Genomic DNA, 19,362 nt, shown 5'->3' on the forward strand with positions numbered 1-19,362 from the left:
TATGTAGCTGCAACTGCAGCAGCTATCCGAAAGCAGCTGGATAGCGTAGCGGTAAAGCTACATGTCTTTGGAACAGGAGTCACAAGTTCGATTCTTGCTTGGGTGCGTCTGTATCCAGTAAGCAGTGAGGATTCCATTCCTATGCAATCGTCCACAACACACATGCTACGGCAAGGGGGAGCCGGGATGCTAAGACAGGGGGTATATCGTCCTCCCTGAGGTCGGCAACGTCAGGAAGAAGCAACATGAGTGTTTTAGCTAAGAATGTGAGGTTTAGTTGAGAGAGAGAGAGATCAAGAATACTGAGAGCACAATGAGAGTTCTAAGAGTACTGAACTGGTGGCCATAATTCTCAAAGGCTACGTGGTGTTAGGAGAACTATTACTCAAGATGCTCAACAGCAGGCTAAGATAATCAAATTACCTGTGTAACTGGATTACTTTTTTGAGACACGACAGAGTAAAAAATAGGTTCTTGATTCTAAATAAATACTTTTTTTTCTACTTCCATGTGTTAACATCCTACACAGGTAATTTGATTATCTTAGCCTGCTGTTGCTTTTGAGTAATGTCTCCTAACACCACATAGCCTTTGAAGGATGCCACCAGTTCAGTACTCTTGGACTCTCATTGTGCTCTCAATATTCTTGATCTCTCTCTCAACAAACCAACATTCTAAGCTGAAAAGACTCATGTTGCTTCTTCCTGACGTTGCCAACCTCGGGGAGGACGATATCCCCCCTGTCTTGGCGTCCTGACTCCTCCTTGCCGTAGCACATGTGTTGTACCTCATCACCATGAGAGATAAGCACTGGACTTGAAGAGGACTTGAACTTGTGACTCCCACCCCAAAGGCTTAGAGTCTTACCACTACACTATCCAGCTGATATCAACATGAACATCAATATATATATATCACATCTTGTATTAATGTTGCCATGTAGCCATTTTCACACCTTGGCTCAGGGTCCATGTCCCTTTTCTCCACCAGTAGCTCTTAGAACTGAAAAAGATTCTCAAATTAAATTTTTATATATTATAAATTTATATATTTGTATATTTTTTATAATACTTACTTTATATGTGTATAAGTAAGTATTATCATTCTTCATCATTCATTTGTATCTTTATTCATCATGAATGAATAAACTAGTAAGATACTTAGATATAAAGATACTAATATCTAAGATACTAAGATACTTTATTCTTTAAATAAAGATACTAAATAGTATCTTTATTTTACTAAATACTATTTAGTATCTTTACTAAATAAAGATAAAATAAATAAATATATATACAGTGGGGCAAAAAAGTATTTAGTCAGCCACCGATTGTGCAAGTTCCCCCACTTAAAATGATGACAGAGGTCAGTAATTTGCACCAGAGGTACACTTCAACTGTGAGAGACAGAATGTGGAAAAAAAAAATCCATGAATTCACATGGTAGGATTTGTAAAGAATTTATTCGTAAATTAGGGTGGAAAATAAGTATTTGGTCACCTCAAACAAGGAAAATCTCTGGCTCTCACAGACCTGTAACGTCTTCTGTAAGAAGCTTTTCTGTCCCCCACTCGTTACCTGTATGAATGGCACCTGTTTGAACTCATCATCTGTATAAAAGACACCTGTCCACAGCCTCAAACAGTCAGACTCCAAACTCCGCCATGGCCAAGACCAAAGAGCTTTCGAAGGACACCAGGAAAAGTATTGTAGACCTGCACCAGACTGGGAAGAGTGAATCTACAATAGGCAAGCAGCTTGGTGTGAAAAAATCAACTGTGGGAGCAATCATCAGAAAATGGAAGACATACAAGACCACTGATAATCTCCCTCGATCTGGGGCTCCACGCAAGATCTCATCCCGTGGGGTCAAAATGATCATGAGAACGGTGAGCAAAGATCCCAGAACCACACGGGGGGACCTGGTGAATGACCTGCAGAGAGCTGGGACCAAAGTAACAAAGGTCACCATCAGTAACACACTACAACGGCAGGGAATCAAATCCCGCAGTGCCAGACGTGTTCCGCTGCTGAAGCCAGTGCATGTCCAGGCCCGTCTGAAGTTTGCCAGAGAGCACATGGATGATACAGCAGAGGATTGGGAGAATGTCATGTGGTCAGATGAAACCAAAGTAGAACTTTTTGGTATAAACTCAACTCGTCGTGTTTGGAGGAAGAAGAATACTGAGTTGCGTCCCAAGAACACCATACCTACTGTGAAGCATGGGGGTGGAAACATCATGCTATGGGGCTGTTTTTCTGCCAAGGGGACAGGACGACTGATCCGTGTTAAGGACAGAATGAATGGGGCCATGTATCGTGAGATTTTGAGCCAAAACCTCCTTCCATCAGTGAGAACTTTGAAGATGAAACGAGGCTGGGTCTTCCAACATGACAATGATCCAAAACACACCGCCCGGGCAACAAAGGAGTGGCTCCGTAAGAAGCATTTGAAAGTCCTGGAGTGGCCTAGCCAGTCTCCAGACCTCAACCCCATAGAAAATCTGTGGCGGGAGTTGAAAGTCCGTGTTGCTCGGCGACAGCCCCAAAACATCACTGCTCTCGAGAAGACCTGCATGGAGGAATGGGCCAAAATACCAGCTACTGTGTGTGCAAACCTGGTAAAGACCTATAGTAAACGTTTGACCTCTGTTATTGCCAACAAAGGTTATGTTACAAAGTATTGAGTTGTATTTTTGTTATTGACCAAATACTTATTTTCCACCCTGATTTACGAATAAATTCTTTACAAATCCTACCATGTGGATTCATGGATTTTTTTTTTCACATTCTGTCTCTCACAGTTGAAGTGTACCTCTGGTGCAAATTACTGACCTCTGTCATCATTTTAGGTGGGGGAACTTGCACAATCGGTGGCTGACTAAATACTTTTTTGCCCCACTGTACACTAAAATTATTCTATTTAGTATCTAAATAAAGATACTAGTACTCTTAGATATAATATCTAAGAGTACTAGTATCTACTAATATCTACTAGTATCTTTATATCTAAGACTAGTATCTTATTAGTATTCATGATGAATAAAGATACAAATGAATACTTATACTTACTTATACACATATAAAGTAAGTATTATAAAAATATACAGCTGGTCTCTCTCCTAGCTTGGGAGTCAGCACAGCCTCCCCCTGACCTGGCGTCCTGGCTCCCCCTTGCCGTAGCATGTGTGTTGTGGAAGATTGCACAGGAATGGAATGTAACCCTCACTGCTCACTGGATACAGACTCACCCAAGCAGGAATCAAACTTGTGACTCCTGCGCCAAAGGTGTGTAGTCTTACCGCTACGCTATTCAGCTGCTTCCGGATAGCTGCTGCAGTTGCAGCTACATATAATGAATATGTACAATTGAGGTCAGACTTGACCCTGCTCTCACCAAACACTGTTTCAGACAGTTTTCCTCTGATCTTGGCTTTAGAAAGTTGGCTAAAAGAGATGGGAAAAGGAACTAAAATGGCCTGTTTTACAGAGGATAAACTACGAGGCTCAACATAGTCCCACTGGACTGTGAAACATTAAAGGCTACTCTAATCCAAGAATAGAAATATGGAGCTGGAAATGAACACAATAGGTCTTCTTTAATTACACCAGCCTTAATGAAATTCCATCTTTGAAGTCATGACCATCAACAGAAAAGTCTGCCTGTGGGTGCCTGCAGACATCCACTGAGCAAAACAACAGCACAAACAACTAGGGTTGCCAACCGTCCCTTAAAAAACGGAATCGTCCTGTATTTAGAAACAAAAGTACACGTCCCGTATTGAGCTAATAAGGGACGCACTTTGTCCCGTAATACAGTGAGAATCAAAAGTAGTCTATAAATGTTAATGGAATTAACGCTTTGTTTGAAAACATAATTCCCAGCCCCTCTCCTGCTTTGTGACCAATGAGCTGACAGCACACTTATGACAATTCGAGTATGACAATTCAGATTACCGCTCATCTCATTGGTCGAGGAAAGGTCGCTTACGGAGAAAATACCGGAAGACAACAGATGACCACAACAAGAAGCATGGCCAACAGGGAAACAAACGCCGACACTGCGGTGCAAGTCTCGGACGACAGTACACCTAAAGCTGGGCAGACACTGTGCGATTTTTTTCAGTCACGTTATTCAGCTCCTGCTCAAACTGCACGATTGACTCGCAGGGGTTAGAAGTTGGTAGGTCACGATGCAGGGTTTCACACTATACGACCCGATGCTCTGATGCGACCTGAGTGCTCACACTGTGCCTCCATAAAATGAAGGTTATAACAGAAAATCTGTCGCTCTCTCTCTCTCTCTCTCTTTCACTCACACAGACACACCACCACCATCAACTTTGCTAAATTGCTAATGAAAAACATGATCAGGCAGCTGTGATTGAGCAGCAGTGTAGATCCAACTATTTTCACGGTTGTTGTGGTCGTGATAATTTTGTGAGGCCACATCGAAAAGGCTCGGATGAGCTTTCCAAAGTTCTACAAGTTGTGCCTCCATCGCTGGTGTCCAGATCACACGCTGCACAGCCGTGCTGCTCCGTCTTTTTCACAGACGTTTACGTGTTTGCGCGTGAGCAGTGTGAGCGGCTGTGTCACCACAGCCGCTTCTCGTTACCCCACGTATACTAAACGATGCACGATGAAGGCCAAAATCGGGCCGATCACCAAATCGGTTACACGACTCAAAAATCGTCTCAAAATGGGCCAAAAATCGCACAGTGTGAGCCCAGCATTAGAGCAGCAATGTTTGTTCGCTCAGAGAAAGAAAAAAAGGCTGCAAAAGTACAGGGAGGAATGGGAAAAGGAAAACACCTGGCTGGAAAAGTGCACGATAACACATATAAAGCGCACTGCACTGTGTGCCAGCGCACTTTTTCCATAGGCATGCTTCTATTGGTGGGCACATGAAGAACATGAGGGGCATGAAAGCTCGGGGAACCCTTTACCAATTTTTTGTCCGCCAGGCCAAGGCAGAAGCAGATATGGTATGTAAACATTGGTTTGTTTTTTTTAAACCCTCTGGTTAAGGATATGGGCATGTGCAGTGAATATCAGCGCTATGTGGCCAGAAGTGTGATAATATAATTTATTTTGTGTAATAAACAACTGCAAGGATAGATGATTACAACAAATAGATGACTAATACATAAAAGTAATACATATTTTAATAATGATGATGAGTTATGATGCGTAATCATGGGAACAAGTGGGTTTACAAACAGGAGCAGCTGATTAGCATTAGAAAAGCTGAAATAATACCTCAACTGAAGCCAACTGTACTAAATGCATATGTGCACTGTTACAAGAATATTTTTCGTTCTATTGTTTTCTATTAATTTATATAATTTTAAGTTAAGCAGGACAGTTCTTTTAAAGAAAGATTTACTTATATTCTCAAAAGTTAAGCATGACAGGCTTCTGTTTAAGAAAGAGACCTGTTTTACTGTGTTAATGTTGTCATTGTGAGCTAAAAATAAATGGCTAAATGATCATTTGTTTCCCATATGGTCATATCACAAAGAATATGCATCTGCTTAAATCAAATTCAAGTCAAATGGTTAAAAAATAATTTCACACACAAAAAAAAGAGCTACAAAATTCACCACACTGGGAAGGGTGAAGACAACTGGGTTGCCCGGCCCTGGCCACGAGGTGTCCCTTATTTATTTTTCAGGGAGTTGGCAACCCTACAAACAACTCTTCCTCAATGCTGAGTGCTGGGGAAGTCACAGGCTTGATATAAAGTTCACTGCAGCGTGGAGAGCACTCTTATTAGATGCAGTGTGTGACATTTGGAGGGCCCGGTGTGGCAGGAACCCCACGCTCCAGTAGCTTTTAGCATCAAGCATTTCTGCTGATCGATCGGCCTCTGTTGCCTTGTATTAAATAATCAAAGTCCAGCAGCCCTGGGCACCTGACACTGTTGCAAGCTGGCCTCACTGGGGCTCACTGCATTGCTCTAAAACACCTCTGATGCTTTCTGACCAAGATCCAGACACCAGGCGGGTTTTATCTGTTACAGCCATCAATAAGTTCCACTTAGTTTTAATATTTTAGCCTTGTTGGCCTTTTAAAAGTCGTCTCCCGTGGAAAGAGCATTTTGGAAACTAATGAATAGCATTCATTTAAAAGGAGACATTTATTTTTTATTTTATTGAGGTCTAAATGTCCATCCTCATGTCTCTAACCCAGAAATCGGTCTCATTACGCTGTGATGAAGGATCTCTCGGTTTTTTAAATGCATCTGGAGGACAGATGAGAGGGGAGTCTGTAGGAGGAGATGTAATTGAGGACACACAGGTGCATCCTTTGCAGAAGTGTTTTTACCTTCAGTGCATAAAAGAGGTGCAGTGCACAGCTGGGACAGATCAATCATGGTTTTAAAAAAATGAAAACTTTTTCTTTCTTAGTTATTTAAGATGATCAGACTTTCTCCTTTTCACTGTCTCTGTGTGATTAAAAACATTATATCCTGTCACATCTTGGCATGCCGTGAATTTAATTAAAAGCGGCATGAAGTATAAACACTCTTCCACCTGAGCTCATAAAATCCAGCTGTAACAAAACTATTTATGATGCAGACACGTCAAACATTTTATTCACATCACTAAAGTAACAGCTCTGAGGCCAGCACGTCTCATTCTGATCAGTGCCTGTTGCATCGACTGTTCTCCACTCACATCTCTGTCAGGTGAGAGGGACTAACGAGTAGAAGAACCAAGGATGGGTGCTTTATGTCTACTGAGGCTTGTTGACATAGGCAGAAAGCAGGACGACCACGCTATAGGACAGCGAGCTCCGTGGTAAAAAAAAAATCAGTGGTTACCTGGCAATAGTACTGAATTTGTCCAGCAACTGATTATAGAAGTTGTTTGGGCTAATTATTTTTAATTGCAAGATAGTTGCCAGTTTTCGTTCTCGTGGGAGGCAACTTGCCTCCAAACAGTTGCAGTCTGACTCAGACTGAGTGCAGTCTCGGAAAGATTATCAAAGTTTTCCAAATAATTGTTGCCAAATTTAGAAATGCAGAGAGATTGTCATAAGATTACACTTGGGACTCGACTCAGCTTCTTACCAGTTGATTGCATTGTTGTTATGTTCCCATATCAAAGCAAAGTTGCCAAGACGCTGTGTAATTTTGCAGTTAAATTGCCATCATGCAACAACTGCATCATTATTTGTGGAGCAATTCCTTAATTTCTGTTCCACATCTTCGAGGTTCTGGCTGGACTCTGAAGCTAAAAAGTTTATGTGAGTTTGTGTTTATGCTGATCAAAACATGTTTGCAAATTTCCCTGACTTATACTTGATTGTTATGTTAGCACAAGCAGATTACATGTAAGTGCCAACTCGACCCTATTTAAAGACTAATAGCAGAATGACTTGTTTTATTGCCATTGTAACACACTGTGATGGCTGCAGTTACAGCCACACTGTGGTAATATCCACCTAATATTACCAACAACAACAAGGACACTGCATTCACATTTTCTTTCTTTAGATATAAGATTTAATTTAAAGGATAATAAATAACTGGTTCTGGTTTAGAATTAATTTGCATAACACTGTTCTAAAATAATTGTGCACATTTTAGTTTACACTGTTATTTATGATTGAATCTCTTTGTTTTCTGAGTTACCTTAGTTGCAGCTGCTCCAGTCTCTTCATTGAGGAGCCAAGAGGTGGAAAAGGGGCGGAGCAAGCCTAGATGGAAAACTGCAAATTGGCTCATTCCATAACTTGAGATCATGGGGGGGAATTGGAGTTCGTTATGTTAGTCTCAGTTAGGTTTTGTGTGTTTTACCCCTGTTTTGTGTTTTTGTGGGCTGATCAGCTCACAAATATTTAAGTTTCCCCTTTGCCTCCTTAGGTAAGTAAGTTTGAGTTATCAGTATTGTTTGTTGTTAACTTTGAGTAGAGTTCTGTTATTTTGACCTCTTTTATGGGCCAAGATTTAGATTTTTTTTTTTTTTGTATGATTTAACCAACTATGTTTTGGGATTAAATAAAAAAAAACAAAACACTTTTTTTTGGACTTGAACCTGTGCCTGAGTTTCCTTCGCTGCTCGGTCCATCCCACACACCAAAGTTAAGTCCCAGTGGTTGCAAACCTGGCTCCCGTCTTCAAAGCAACCAAAGACTGCAGATTCATTAAACACGCTTGCTATAATTTTGTTTGTGCCAGCGTCTCCAACAACTCTTTTGCCTTGTGTGACTGCAGCTTAAGCTACATTTTTAACATGTGGCTTTAATAAATAATAAAATGTGGTTAGCCTAAAGGATGTAATTACTTCCTCCACCATCCAGTCTTATTTTGTCAAACAATGATTAATTATTTGTTGATATGTCCGGACTGCTGCTGCTCTTTTTTGGCACAACTTAGGAAACATGCAGCCTTTGATTATCAATTCACATTATGTAACTAAATAACATCTCACACTCAATCTTCCCTCTAATTTCTCACGTGTCTGAGCAAACTCCCTGAGCGTCCCTTGGACCACTGTGAGCAACAGCAGACGTGTGCAGTATGGTCACGCCAGCATCGAATCCATCCAAGTCACATGGTTTATTAAAATAATCAAATTACAGCATTTACATTTATGTTAGACTACTTTTAATTAACTGCTTTAGCCCACTTACAATGAAAATTAAAAAAAAATCTTGTTCATGATCTGTGTAGCATGTTAACACTATTGGAAGTAAAAACAACTTGAACTCCAATTTTGAAAACACAACTTTCTTTTCTTTTTTAATAAAGCTCTGACTTGTATTATGAGTCTGTGGTCTGGGAGAGAGTCTGTAACTTTCTGTCTGCAAAATACAGTAAATAATGACCAATGCTGGGCAATTGATTATATAGTTACTTCTTCAAAAAAGTAATTGAGTTTTGCAAACAACAAAGTTTTTTGCAGCTGTTTACCTACAAATGCAGCCAAGGCGTTTTTTTAAACAAACATTTCAAACTATTCACAGAACAATCAGCTGTTTTGCATCAAATCTGATGCCACACAAATGATTTGTGCCACTCCAAAAAATAATTTCTGTCCACTATGAGATAAAGGAGAACAACAGCCTGATACCTGCAGGCCTGACAACAGGAGATGTATCACCGCTGTAACACCTGTAACATTCAGCAGTCGCCTCATTATTCTGACACACACAACAAAACTACACTACACACTAACTACACAAGATGTGCACTAAACGTCTCAAATCTCTCACATCTCAAAACACCGCCATCACTCCTAAAACTTCCCCCCCTTCCTAAACAACTAAATGCCGTGTTGCCATATCATTTTTCGACCAATAGGGAAGCGTGGGTTTTTTTTTTTTTTGTTTTTGTCTTTGCTCACAGGCTTTTGAGCATTTTGCTTATAAAACGCTGTTTTTTCTTCTCACAGTAAATATAAACAATGATAGTATTCAGGAAAAAAATTGCATATATTTTTATCATAACTCTGGTTTTACGTGTCCTCTCAACACAATTTAAAAACTGGTATAAAGTCCACAGTTTTTCCCTCAATTGTTCCGTCTGTCCTGCTCACATCTCCAATGGTTGTACACATTGTCATTAACGTGGCTTCACTCCACAGCAGCCACCCCGTTTTGCTAGCTAAAACACCGGTGTCGGCACATAAGGACGCTGTCATAGCCTGTCAACCACGTTGATTAGCTGCGTATATACGAATGTGAATCGCATCATTGGCTGGACTATGGGATAAGGTGGCATCGTTCTAATCCCATATGGGAGCAGTCAGTCACTTACTGACTAACACTGCAAAACAGAATAGTTTACGTATTTACTTTCATTTCAATTCAGGTTAGATTTTTTTTGTGTGCAATGCAGATTTTCTGTGCGCAGAGACCGTGCCAGCAGTGCGCAATTGCGCACGCCTGCAGCTTAGAGGGAACATTGTTCACACCTGCTGATGAAAGATAAGTTGTTCCTTAAAGGCTGTGTTCATGAGCAGCTTTTTTATATTTACTTTCACCTCCTGCTCACCTGTTTGCCTTTCTTCACTCTTCACTTCCAAACAGGGAAAACAAACAAAACAGAAAATGGGAAAAGTGGTCTTTTAAAAATTAATTTAATTAAAAGAATTGCTTGTCTCATTTTGTCTCTGATTGATGTCATTTTGATGAAGAACGAGTCAGATTTCTCAGCTTTGGCTTAAAAGAAAAAAATCATTTCCCCCCCTTTCTGGTTTCCAGGTCCAGGGTTGTGCTGATTACACGATACTCTCAGTTTCTCTGTCAGGTTCCCGCTGTGCAGTATCCAAACACGAGATGGAGATAAAGAAAATGTTTCACTCAAGATGGATCCTCATAAAAGAACAAGCCAGACTTTTAGGACAGATGAGAGAGAAGTTTCTACCTTTATTAGATCTGAGGAGACGATGAACCTTTTCACCAGAACTTTTTATTCTCCATGTTTGCGAGTCTGTAAATTTCCTTGAGAGGTTACACAGGTACATCTGTGCCCCCCCCCCACACACACATTCTCATTTTGATGTCTTAGTGAGGACATCTAATTGACATAATGCTTACCCTAGGCCCATACCCTAACCCTCAAAAATGCCTTCAAACTCGTGGGGACAGGCTCTTTTGTCCTCACAAGTGACTGCTGGTCCCCACAAGTATAGTAACATTTTAATTTTTGGTCCTCACAAAGATATGTAAACAAACCTACACACACGCACACACACACAGTGTGTTTCTGACAGCAGAATTTAATTTTCAGGATTTCTCTCTCCTGTATTGCCGTGGCTGCTTCTGTCAGCCACTCTCTGTTTCCCCTCCTCTCTTCCTGCTGTTTTGTGCACAGGTTGTTCAGTTCCCCCCCTCTCCCTTCATCTCTCTCTTACTTCCTTTGATCTCCCGAAGCTTAAACCCATTGTGAAAGAGGAAACGAGAAGAAATGCGGAATAATCCAGCATTTCAGGCTCATCCTTTGCTCTTTCCACTGAGATCAACGTGATACTGCAGAACAGAAGGGCTGAGCAGCTGAGCGAGGATGGTGAAAGCCTCTCTCTGCTTCTCGGGACATTCGCCTGTCATACAGAGACAAAGGACTAAGAGAAGCACTGAGACGCTCTCCCTCCACACTCTGTACCCTGTGCACTTATCTGCAGTGAAAGACAAACTCCTTCTCTCTCTCCATGGCACATTTTGTCCGTCAGTCATTCTCAATAAGCGAACAGCTCTCGTCCCACTGTCTGGACTCACAGCTTAGCCATTTTTTCTGAAGGGAAATTGGCAGGATTATGAGCGAAAAATGATGTAGTGGTAAATGACGACCATTTGTCTTGTTAGAGAAAGACAAAGTGTTTAATCATAAAAGCCAAACATATCTGGGTGGATTTAAGAAGATCTCTCTAAACTAAAATTACCCTTCATACTAGATACTAGATCCCAAATCCTATCCACGCGATTTTCTAATAAATTACAAAATGTTGACTGAAGAACACCTTCTCATCTGCCATCAAAGCTTTTATTGTTTCAACACAGCTACGCTAATTAAACAGACATCCTTGAGCAAGCAGCGCAAATGAGACAGAGACGGATGTGTGTCGTCGCGCTAAACCGTGAAGCTGTTGTTGAGTAGAAGTGAAGGATGATGAATCACAGACGTGCTCTCTGTGGATATTTGCTTTGTGATAGTTTCAAATGTGTGAAGCAACATTTTTCAGCAAATTAGGGGCTCTGTGTGTGTGTTTGTGCAAAACCTGCAGATTTTTGGATGAGGCAGACTTCCTGCACCCGACTCATTTAAGAAAGCGGGGGGTCGCCCTCTGAAACACAGACATGACCCGTGCTTCTTGACCTTTTGGGAAATAATTTGCTCTCTTACTGAAAGTCACACGAGAACACTACTAATATTCTCTTGTCTGTACGGCGAATACAAAGATTCATCTATCTGTGTTCTGTGTAAAAATCTAACCACATCCACCTATTTCCAAAGCTTACTAATTACATCACGCCTGATTAGTCTGAGCAACAACAAAAGTTAATGTGAAGGAAATACCAGGAGAAAGTTAACTCGGCTTAAAGACAGGAGCTCTTTCTCTATCCTGAGGTTAAGTTGGGTCACTTTTTGTCCTCATTTAAAATTAAAATGCTTTTTGCAAGCTTTTCAGCTGCATGTAGGAAAACAATTGTAAAGCAAGTCCACTTGTTATCACCCGTTTTCAAGTTAGATGTCACTGATTCATCCAGATCAGGAGGTTGGACTGACCTCCTGTTGCCTTTGGAACTGCCTTAATTCTTCATGGCACAGATTCAAAAGGTGGGGAAAACGTTCCTCACAGACAGCCTCAAATACTTGTTGGAGATTTGTCAGCTGCACCATGATGCAAATCTCACATTCTAGCACATCACAAAGGTCTGCTGTTGGACTGAGATCTGGTGACTGTGGAGGCCATATGTAACTTACCAGTTTGCTGGCTGGATACACTGTGATTGGAATTAACATGGTCAGCAACAACACTCTGATAGGGTGTGGTGTTTTAGACAATGCTCGGTTGGTACTCAGAGGGCCAAAGTGTGCCAGAAGCCTAAACTGTTGCTACAAGGCAAGATGAATCCATGCTTTCATGTTGTTTATGCTAACCTTTGATCCGGAAATGACATATCAAACCAGGCAACATTCCCAGTTTTCTGTTGTCCACAGAACTGCTGTTCTCTAGATATTTTACCTTGGGATGTTTCTCTGTAAACCCTAGAGATGGTTGTCTGGGAAAATCCCAGCACAGCAGCAGTTTCTGAAACACTCAGACCCGCCTGTCGGACACCAACCACCACGTTACGTTAAGGGTCGCCCAAATCAAGTTTCTTCCCTATTCTAAATAATTTAGATCATTAAGCTTGTATAAACAAATCAAAATGACCTAAATTATATATACTGGATTGATACTGGTGATTCAAGTTCTTTAATAGCTTTTGTGGTTTATGGATTAAAAGCAGCTGTGTCAACAAAAGCTATGGACTGACAGAATTTGACGAGCTTTATTTTTAGTTATAATTTAATACATTTTTCTGCCCCTGGTGAAACTCAGAGTGTGCACTTGTGGATACGAAGCACTTGTGTTTATTTTGAAGTCATTGTTCTGCCTTTGAGGGTTTTGAAAACAGCAGGAGAGAAGATACGTCCTGACAGTGGCGGTCCTAGCCTGTTTGGCGCCCCGGGCAAACACTTCCTCTGGCGTGTATTTCTGGGATTTCACACAACCCAGGATTCAAATCATGAATACATAATGGGCTTGGATTTACATCATTATGAACCCCTTTCCACGGGTTGTGTGTGAGACATTAAATCATCAAAATATAAAATATAAATTTTAAATTGTTATTGATCCCTTTACCCCTAGTCCTAAAGTGTATATTTATTTTCTTACTCTTCTTATATTTATTGTTTGTTTACTTGCACTGTTGTAACTGGAGCATCATCGTCTTGTCTCTCTATATACTGGACTGTAATAAAGTTTACTTTGACTTCAGCAGCGAGCAGGCGCACTGAGGGCTCTCGCGCTCACTTTTCGCGTACAGAATTTCGAAAAAACATTGGTGCAAATTATAAGTCTGTATCATGATGTCTGGTGTTTTCGTGTTTGTTGTTTTGTTTTTATTTTGTTTTATTTTGCGAGTTGGTTATTAGACGCTGCTCCAGCCGGTCAGAGAATCCCCCGCCGCCCCGCCCTCTCCAGCAGGCGCACCTCACAAACGGAGGGCGCCCTTACTCCCAGCAAATGGGCGATAGAAAACCGATCAGTGCCTGTGCCATTCCCAATATGCGCTGGCTGATGTCGGGGCAGCATGAGTACGAGCAATTAATTTTTTTTTGCCGATGTCCGTGATGCCGCCCTCACCACGATGCCGCCCCGGGCGACACGGGCGGTCGCCCGTATCAAAAACCGCTACTGCGTCCTGAAACCTCAAAGAAACGAGCACGTGCACGGACAGAAAGAGAACAGGCTGCTATGAAAGCGCACACGTTTATCTGTGCTGTTATTGATTTCTGTAAATTCTTCTCAGCTACACAAATAACACACAGACAACACATCCCGTGCTAATTAGGCCTCGGCGGTGGCGAGAGCATCGCCTCACTGCTCTGCAATGATTGTTTTTGTGTTCTACATGCCTCTGCCAGCCCGCTCAACACCAGAACAGAAGTTCAGACTCTTTCTGGCTCAACATTTTGCGAAGTATCGGAGTGAAGCTGCAGCTCACATGAGACATGAGTGTAAATGAGAGGAAGAATAGTTGGAGAAGCGCCTCAGCCAAAAGCGCATCGATTCCCCACCCCTCACAGCTCCCACTGCTTCCTCCCTGCGTCTGATAAATGCCTTTCCTCATTTTGGTTTACAGTGCAGTTGTGCAGAGCGTGTGCTGGGTGAGGCCATGAAGGCAAGTCGATACACAGTGAAGTATGCATCCCTCTCAGCTCTTCTACTCCCGAGTTGTGGTTAGAGGGGGCAAGCTTCAAGAGCACTTTCTTGTGAAATTTCATTTCATGGTTTGTGTTTCTATTGATTTTTATTGGTCTTTGGACAAAATCAGTCACAATGCTGCCAAAAGGCCAAGTCCCCGCTGCAGTCATGTCTGGAAAACCGACAGATTCAGGGTTTTTTTTCTTTTAAGTGTGGACGTGTTGGGTGAAGGAGTGTATTTGTGTGGATGCGTATGCATGCGTGGCGCTGTCACGCTTCACCTTCACTCTTAGAGGCCTGAGTCTCGGCCTCCTTCGGCGTCCGGAAGCGCAGCGGTTCGCTCAGTGGGCTCGTCCCAGACATGGAGATGGACTGCACATGCACAATGTAGTCTGTCTCTTCCTCCAAGTCCCATAATGCACAGGATCGCGTGGTGGTGTTGACTTCCTGGATGAATCGCAGCATGCGCACGTCTTTCTTCTGTTGGAGGGTGACAGAGAGACACATGCAACCGGCGTTCACACTCACACTTTATTTCACTAAAATTAAACTTAATGACCGTGGCTCTGGGTTTGCCTGTTCATTTTTTATTTCCGTGTACAGTTTTATAATTCCTGGTCACCTCCTTTGACCTCCCGACTTTGTTACTTTTCCATCCTCTGTATCAGTCTTTCCTGTCTTGTTGGTAATTATAATTACAAAAAACTTACTCTTAAAGCACTTTTCTCAAAATTACAAAGTTTTTCACACAAATTAAACATATGCACATCAATCCCCCCCCTCCCGAGAATACTTAAAAAAAACAAAACAATCAAGACGTGGCTACTCTGATCTCAGTGGTCCCGCCGCTCGGGAGCTCTTTGATTACTAGCCAAGATGCTGGAATAACCATTCACCAATTTAACACCCAGGCACATAAGAAGTAAATAAATCTTTAATGTACTCTGGAGCAAGGCCATTTAGTGCTTTAAAAGTGATTAGTAAGATTTTAAAATCAATTTGGCATTTAACAGGCAGCCAGTGTAAATTTGCCAGAACTGGAGTGATGTGTTCATGGTGCCAGTTAAAATTCACGCAGCAGAGTTCTGGATCAGCTTGAGCCGGTGATGTGAGCTCTGACTGATGCTGTTATAAAAGGTATTATCTCCTTTTATCACAATCAGGATCAGTATCAGACAACTTTATTAATCCCAAAGGAAATGCTTTAGTTATGATGACTGGTATGACTCAGGAGCGGATCGTCTACTAATCTCGAGGTTGGTGGTGCAATCCCCGGCTACTGTAGTCTGCTTCTGAGCATCTGTAAATCCAAATGCATCCATGAGAGTACGTGTGAAAGCTAGGCACAAAATAACACACTTGAACGAGGCTTGTTGTAAGAAAGCGCATTCGGTGCTCAAATAAAAGCCAAGTAAAGTATCTGTCCATTTAGCCTCAATCAAGGCGGGTGAAATAAATGCAACTCAGCAGCTGACAAGAATGATCTAATTCTGGAAATTGTTCTTGTTGCGCTAAACCAGGGGGGCTGAAACAGAGATCGGTTTCAAAAACAGCTCCCAGGTTGGTAGCAGACTGAATGAAAAAAGCTTATTTTGGGCCAAGGTGGTAAATTTTAAGATTTATCTTTGGTGAGTTTAGTTTTCACCGTTAAGTGGGTAAGTAGATTACCAACGCTGCTGGTGTTGTTGGATAGTAGAGTGTTGGCAAAACAGTCGCTGAGAGGAAGTGTGCTTATAAAACAAGAGGGCCAAGGAGAGAGCCTTGAGGGACACCACAATTCAAATTTGACAGGGGATCATTCATTACCTGTGGACACAGACAAAATAAATTTAAATACATTTCTAAGTTGTTAAATTGTGTTGTTTCTCAGATCTGTCTTCAGCCTGAAGTGATATCCTTACTCATTATGTTTGACCTCCGGATTTAAACATCTGTGTTTTGGACATTTATTGTTAAACGCTGATTTAAGATGGGATGCAAACTGTTTTGGTTTCTGGTTAAGAGATGCCTGGAACAGTTTTAAAATCACAGTCACAAGGACCACAGTTAGCACAGTTAGCATTGGAAAAACCACACAAAACTGTGTGGAGGGAGACGTTGGAGAACCATAAGGACTTTTGGGAGCACTTGAGTTGTGCTTGACTTCTGAATTGAAGTTTTAATTGTCAGGTGCATTTCATGTTAGTGTTATAGAAAATAAAGAGTGAATATGCTTTTACCTTTCTTGCCAAGACTTGGAGGATGAGTTTGCTATATGATAGAGGATGAAGTTGTACAGTACTGATTAAAACCACTGCCACCCTTTTTGAATGCTTCAAACTTGTCATACTTTAAAATAACACAGCATCTGATATTGTATACATCTCTGTGACTGCAGCAGCTTTGACAAAACGGCGGGATTTGATGACCAGTGAATGAGAACAGCCTGAACAATAACAACTGCAAAGCAGCTGAATGTCCTCTGCTATTGTTTCTTATTATTAACTTTTATTTATAGCTTTAAACCACACATTTCCCAGCTTCCAGTGCTGCCATCAAACATGTCACTCCAGTCTCCTGTGGACCGGTGCATATGTGTGTTTGTACAACCACGAGATGGCAACTTGTCCCACGTAAATGCGTGGTTGTGCGAGAGATGTGTGTCTAAGCTTGCATGTTGACTTTTCTCCTGTCACACAGCTGTCATAGTCTGTCAGCGAGGGGACAGGCTGTCCGACGGGATGCCGTATCCTCTGATGATTCCCATAATGCATTCTGACTTGGAGTGAGGGAGCAACACAGGAAAGGAAAGTGGACGTGGCAGATAATAACCTGTGACAAGCCACAACTTAATTTAATTAGTTTGGGAGTTTCTTCAAGAAATCTTTTACATGCATTAATGAATGTACCTACATTATAGTACATTTACATGTACACTCAGGGGACACTTTATTAGGTACACCACCACGAGCCTGAACCATTGATACGAATCAGGATGGAGCCATACTTTTATGTTGTTTTACTCCAAATTCAGGCCCTTTCACCCAAATGTCACAGCAGAAAAGGAGACTCATCAGACCAGGCAACATTTTTGAAATCTTCTATTGTCCAATTTTGGTGATGTGGTGTAAAATGTAGCCTCAGTATCCTGAACTTGGCTGACAGGAGTGGCAGACGGTGTAGTCTTCTGCTGCTGTACTCCATCTGCTGCTCAGTTTGAACTTTAGATTTTTGCATTAATGAGGAGTTGAACAGGCGTATCTAGTAAAGTTGTATCTTTAGCTGTAAAATTGTAATATGAGTTGCAATAAATAAAAGGTTTGGATGATTTTATTCCCTCCAAAACTTGCCTGAATCTGCTAAATGCTTTTCCATATGTATTTTTTACTGCTTATAAGCACAGTAATTAGCATTAATGGTTACAGTGGTATAGAGGGGACAGAGAGTGTTACCGACCTGCTGTGTGATGGCAAAGCCAATGACTGGGTCTCCCTCGGGGATGTCCCATGACACCACAGCAGAGTTTGCTTTTACCTCTCTGATGGTCACATTGACGGGAGGCGACAAGCTATCTGCAGAGATAAAGATAAAGACAGAGAGAGAAGAAAAGGTTATTGTATGTTTTAAAGTACGAAGGAGCAGCTCTGTGAAATGACTAGAATGGCAGAAGTTTATTCAGTGGCGTGAATAAATGGCTCAGTTGAATCCATTATTAGGCCTGAGCACTAAAAGTGCGAATGCCCTATTGTAATCGCTCCCGTTCTTCTTGTTATTATCCAGACAAATGAATTGGCTTTTTGAGGGCTTTAACATGTTTGAAAACTCATGAAGCTTTGCACATGCGTCAAGCCTGGTGAAAATTTACTGGTCTCACTGGTTTGAGACCTGGGCACAGCAAAATGGCTCAGTAGCGCCCTGTACAAAGTGGGGAAAAATGAGCCCCTGCTTGGGCTTTTACGTAAATGTATGAAATTTTGTAAACATGTGTAACATCCCAAGATATACCAAAAAGTCTATTGGACCCATGTGCCAACTCACCACCACCATTTTGAATTGAAGGTAACATTTTGGCATAGATTTTGCCATTTCCAGGCGTTGTACTGTTGCAAACTCCTCCTAGAGATTTTATCGGATCAGCTCCATATTTCGTCAGTCTAGACTACAGATCTGAGCCATATTAAATAGTGGAACTTTAGAGTTTTCACCTAAGGGCGTTTCTGTGGCGCCACAGCGAATTTCAATCATTCGCTTTGAAATTATAATTGGCTCTTATTCCCACATACATTGACCGATCTGTACCAAACTTCTCACACGTGATAAAGCTACACCCCCCGAACACATTTCAACTGCAATATTTGACAGTGGTCACAGCGCCACCTACTGAGAACAGGAAATGTCATGTTTTACACTTTGGGCTACAGTTTCAAGACGCTTGATGCCAGCAACCTCAAATTTGTTCATGGAAGCCTGAAGGAGTTGGTCTTAGGTCACATTCAAAACAGTGAGTTTTCATAAGAGGGCGTGACCTCGGCAGCTTGGTGAATTTTGATGTTTTGCCATGAAACATGAAACTGATATACCTCAAAGAAATCTAGTCCAAACTCTCCCAAACTTCACAGACATTCTTCTGACATAAGTGACCTCATCTGCAAAAATCTCCATTACATACACTTTAATGCCAGATGAATTCTACTTAATTTAATTTTCTAACATCAGTAAACCTCACCTGCTAAGACCTTAATCCTCTGACAAGCAGGTCAAAGTTCATTAATGAAAGAGAGAAACTGTGTTTGCTCTGGAGTTCGTTCCGAGTTTGGCTGGTAACACCTCACCTGTGACAGTCCAGGAGGTCGGATGAATGCACCACCTCAGCTGGCTCATTTTGATGTGGAGGAGTAGAGGCTCTTAGCACCTCCTATCTGCCAAAAGATCCTCAACGTCTAAGTCAGCAGTCA

At 41.6% G+C, this 19,362-nt stretch overlaps 1 protein-coding gene across 2 annotated transcripts in view; it reads right to left on the reverse strand.

Moving 5' to 3' along the window:
- The window catches only part of fndc5a (fibronectin type III domain containing 5a), a 47,023-nt gene that overhangs the window by 6,001 nt on the left and 21,660 nt on the right, over positions 1-19,362 (reverse strand). For both annotated transcript variants that reach the window (XM_080871717.1, XM_080871716.1), the window contains 2 exons: positions 17,864-17,979; positions 14,710-14,908 (listed from right to left, as the gene is read on the reverse strand). In XM_080871717.1, coding sequence (XP_080727843.1) covers positions 14,710-14,908; positions 17,864-17,979 — 315 coding nt within the window. The remainder of the gene's footprint in view (positions 1-14,709; positions 14,909-17,863; positions 17,980-19,362) is intronic.

This window comes from Rhamphochromis sp. 'chilingali' (assembly GCF_963969265.1).
Source record: "Rhamphochromis sp. 'chilingali' genome assembly, chromosome: 21".
Lineage (NCBI taxonomy): Eukaryota > Metazoa > Chordata > Actinopteri > Cichliformes > Cichlidae > Rhamphochromis > Rhamphochromis sp. 'chilingali'.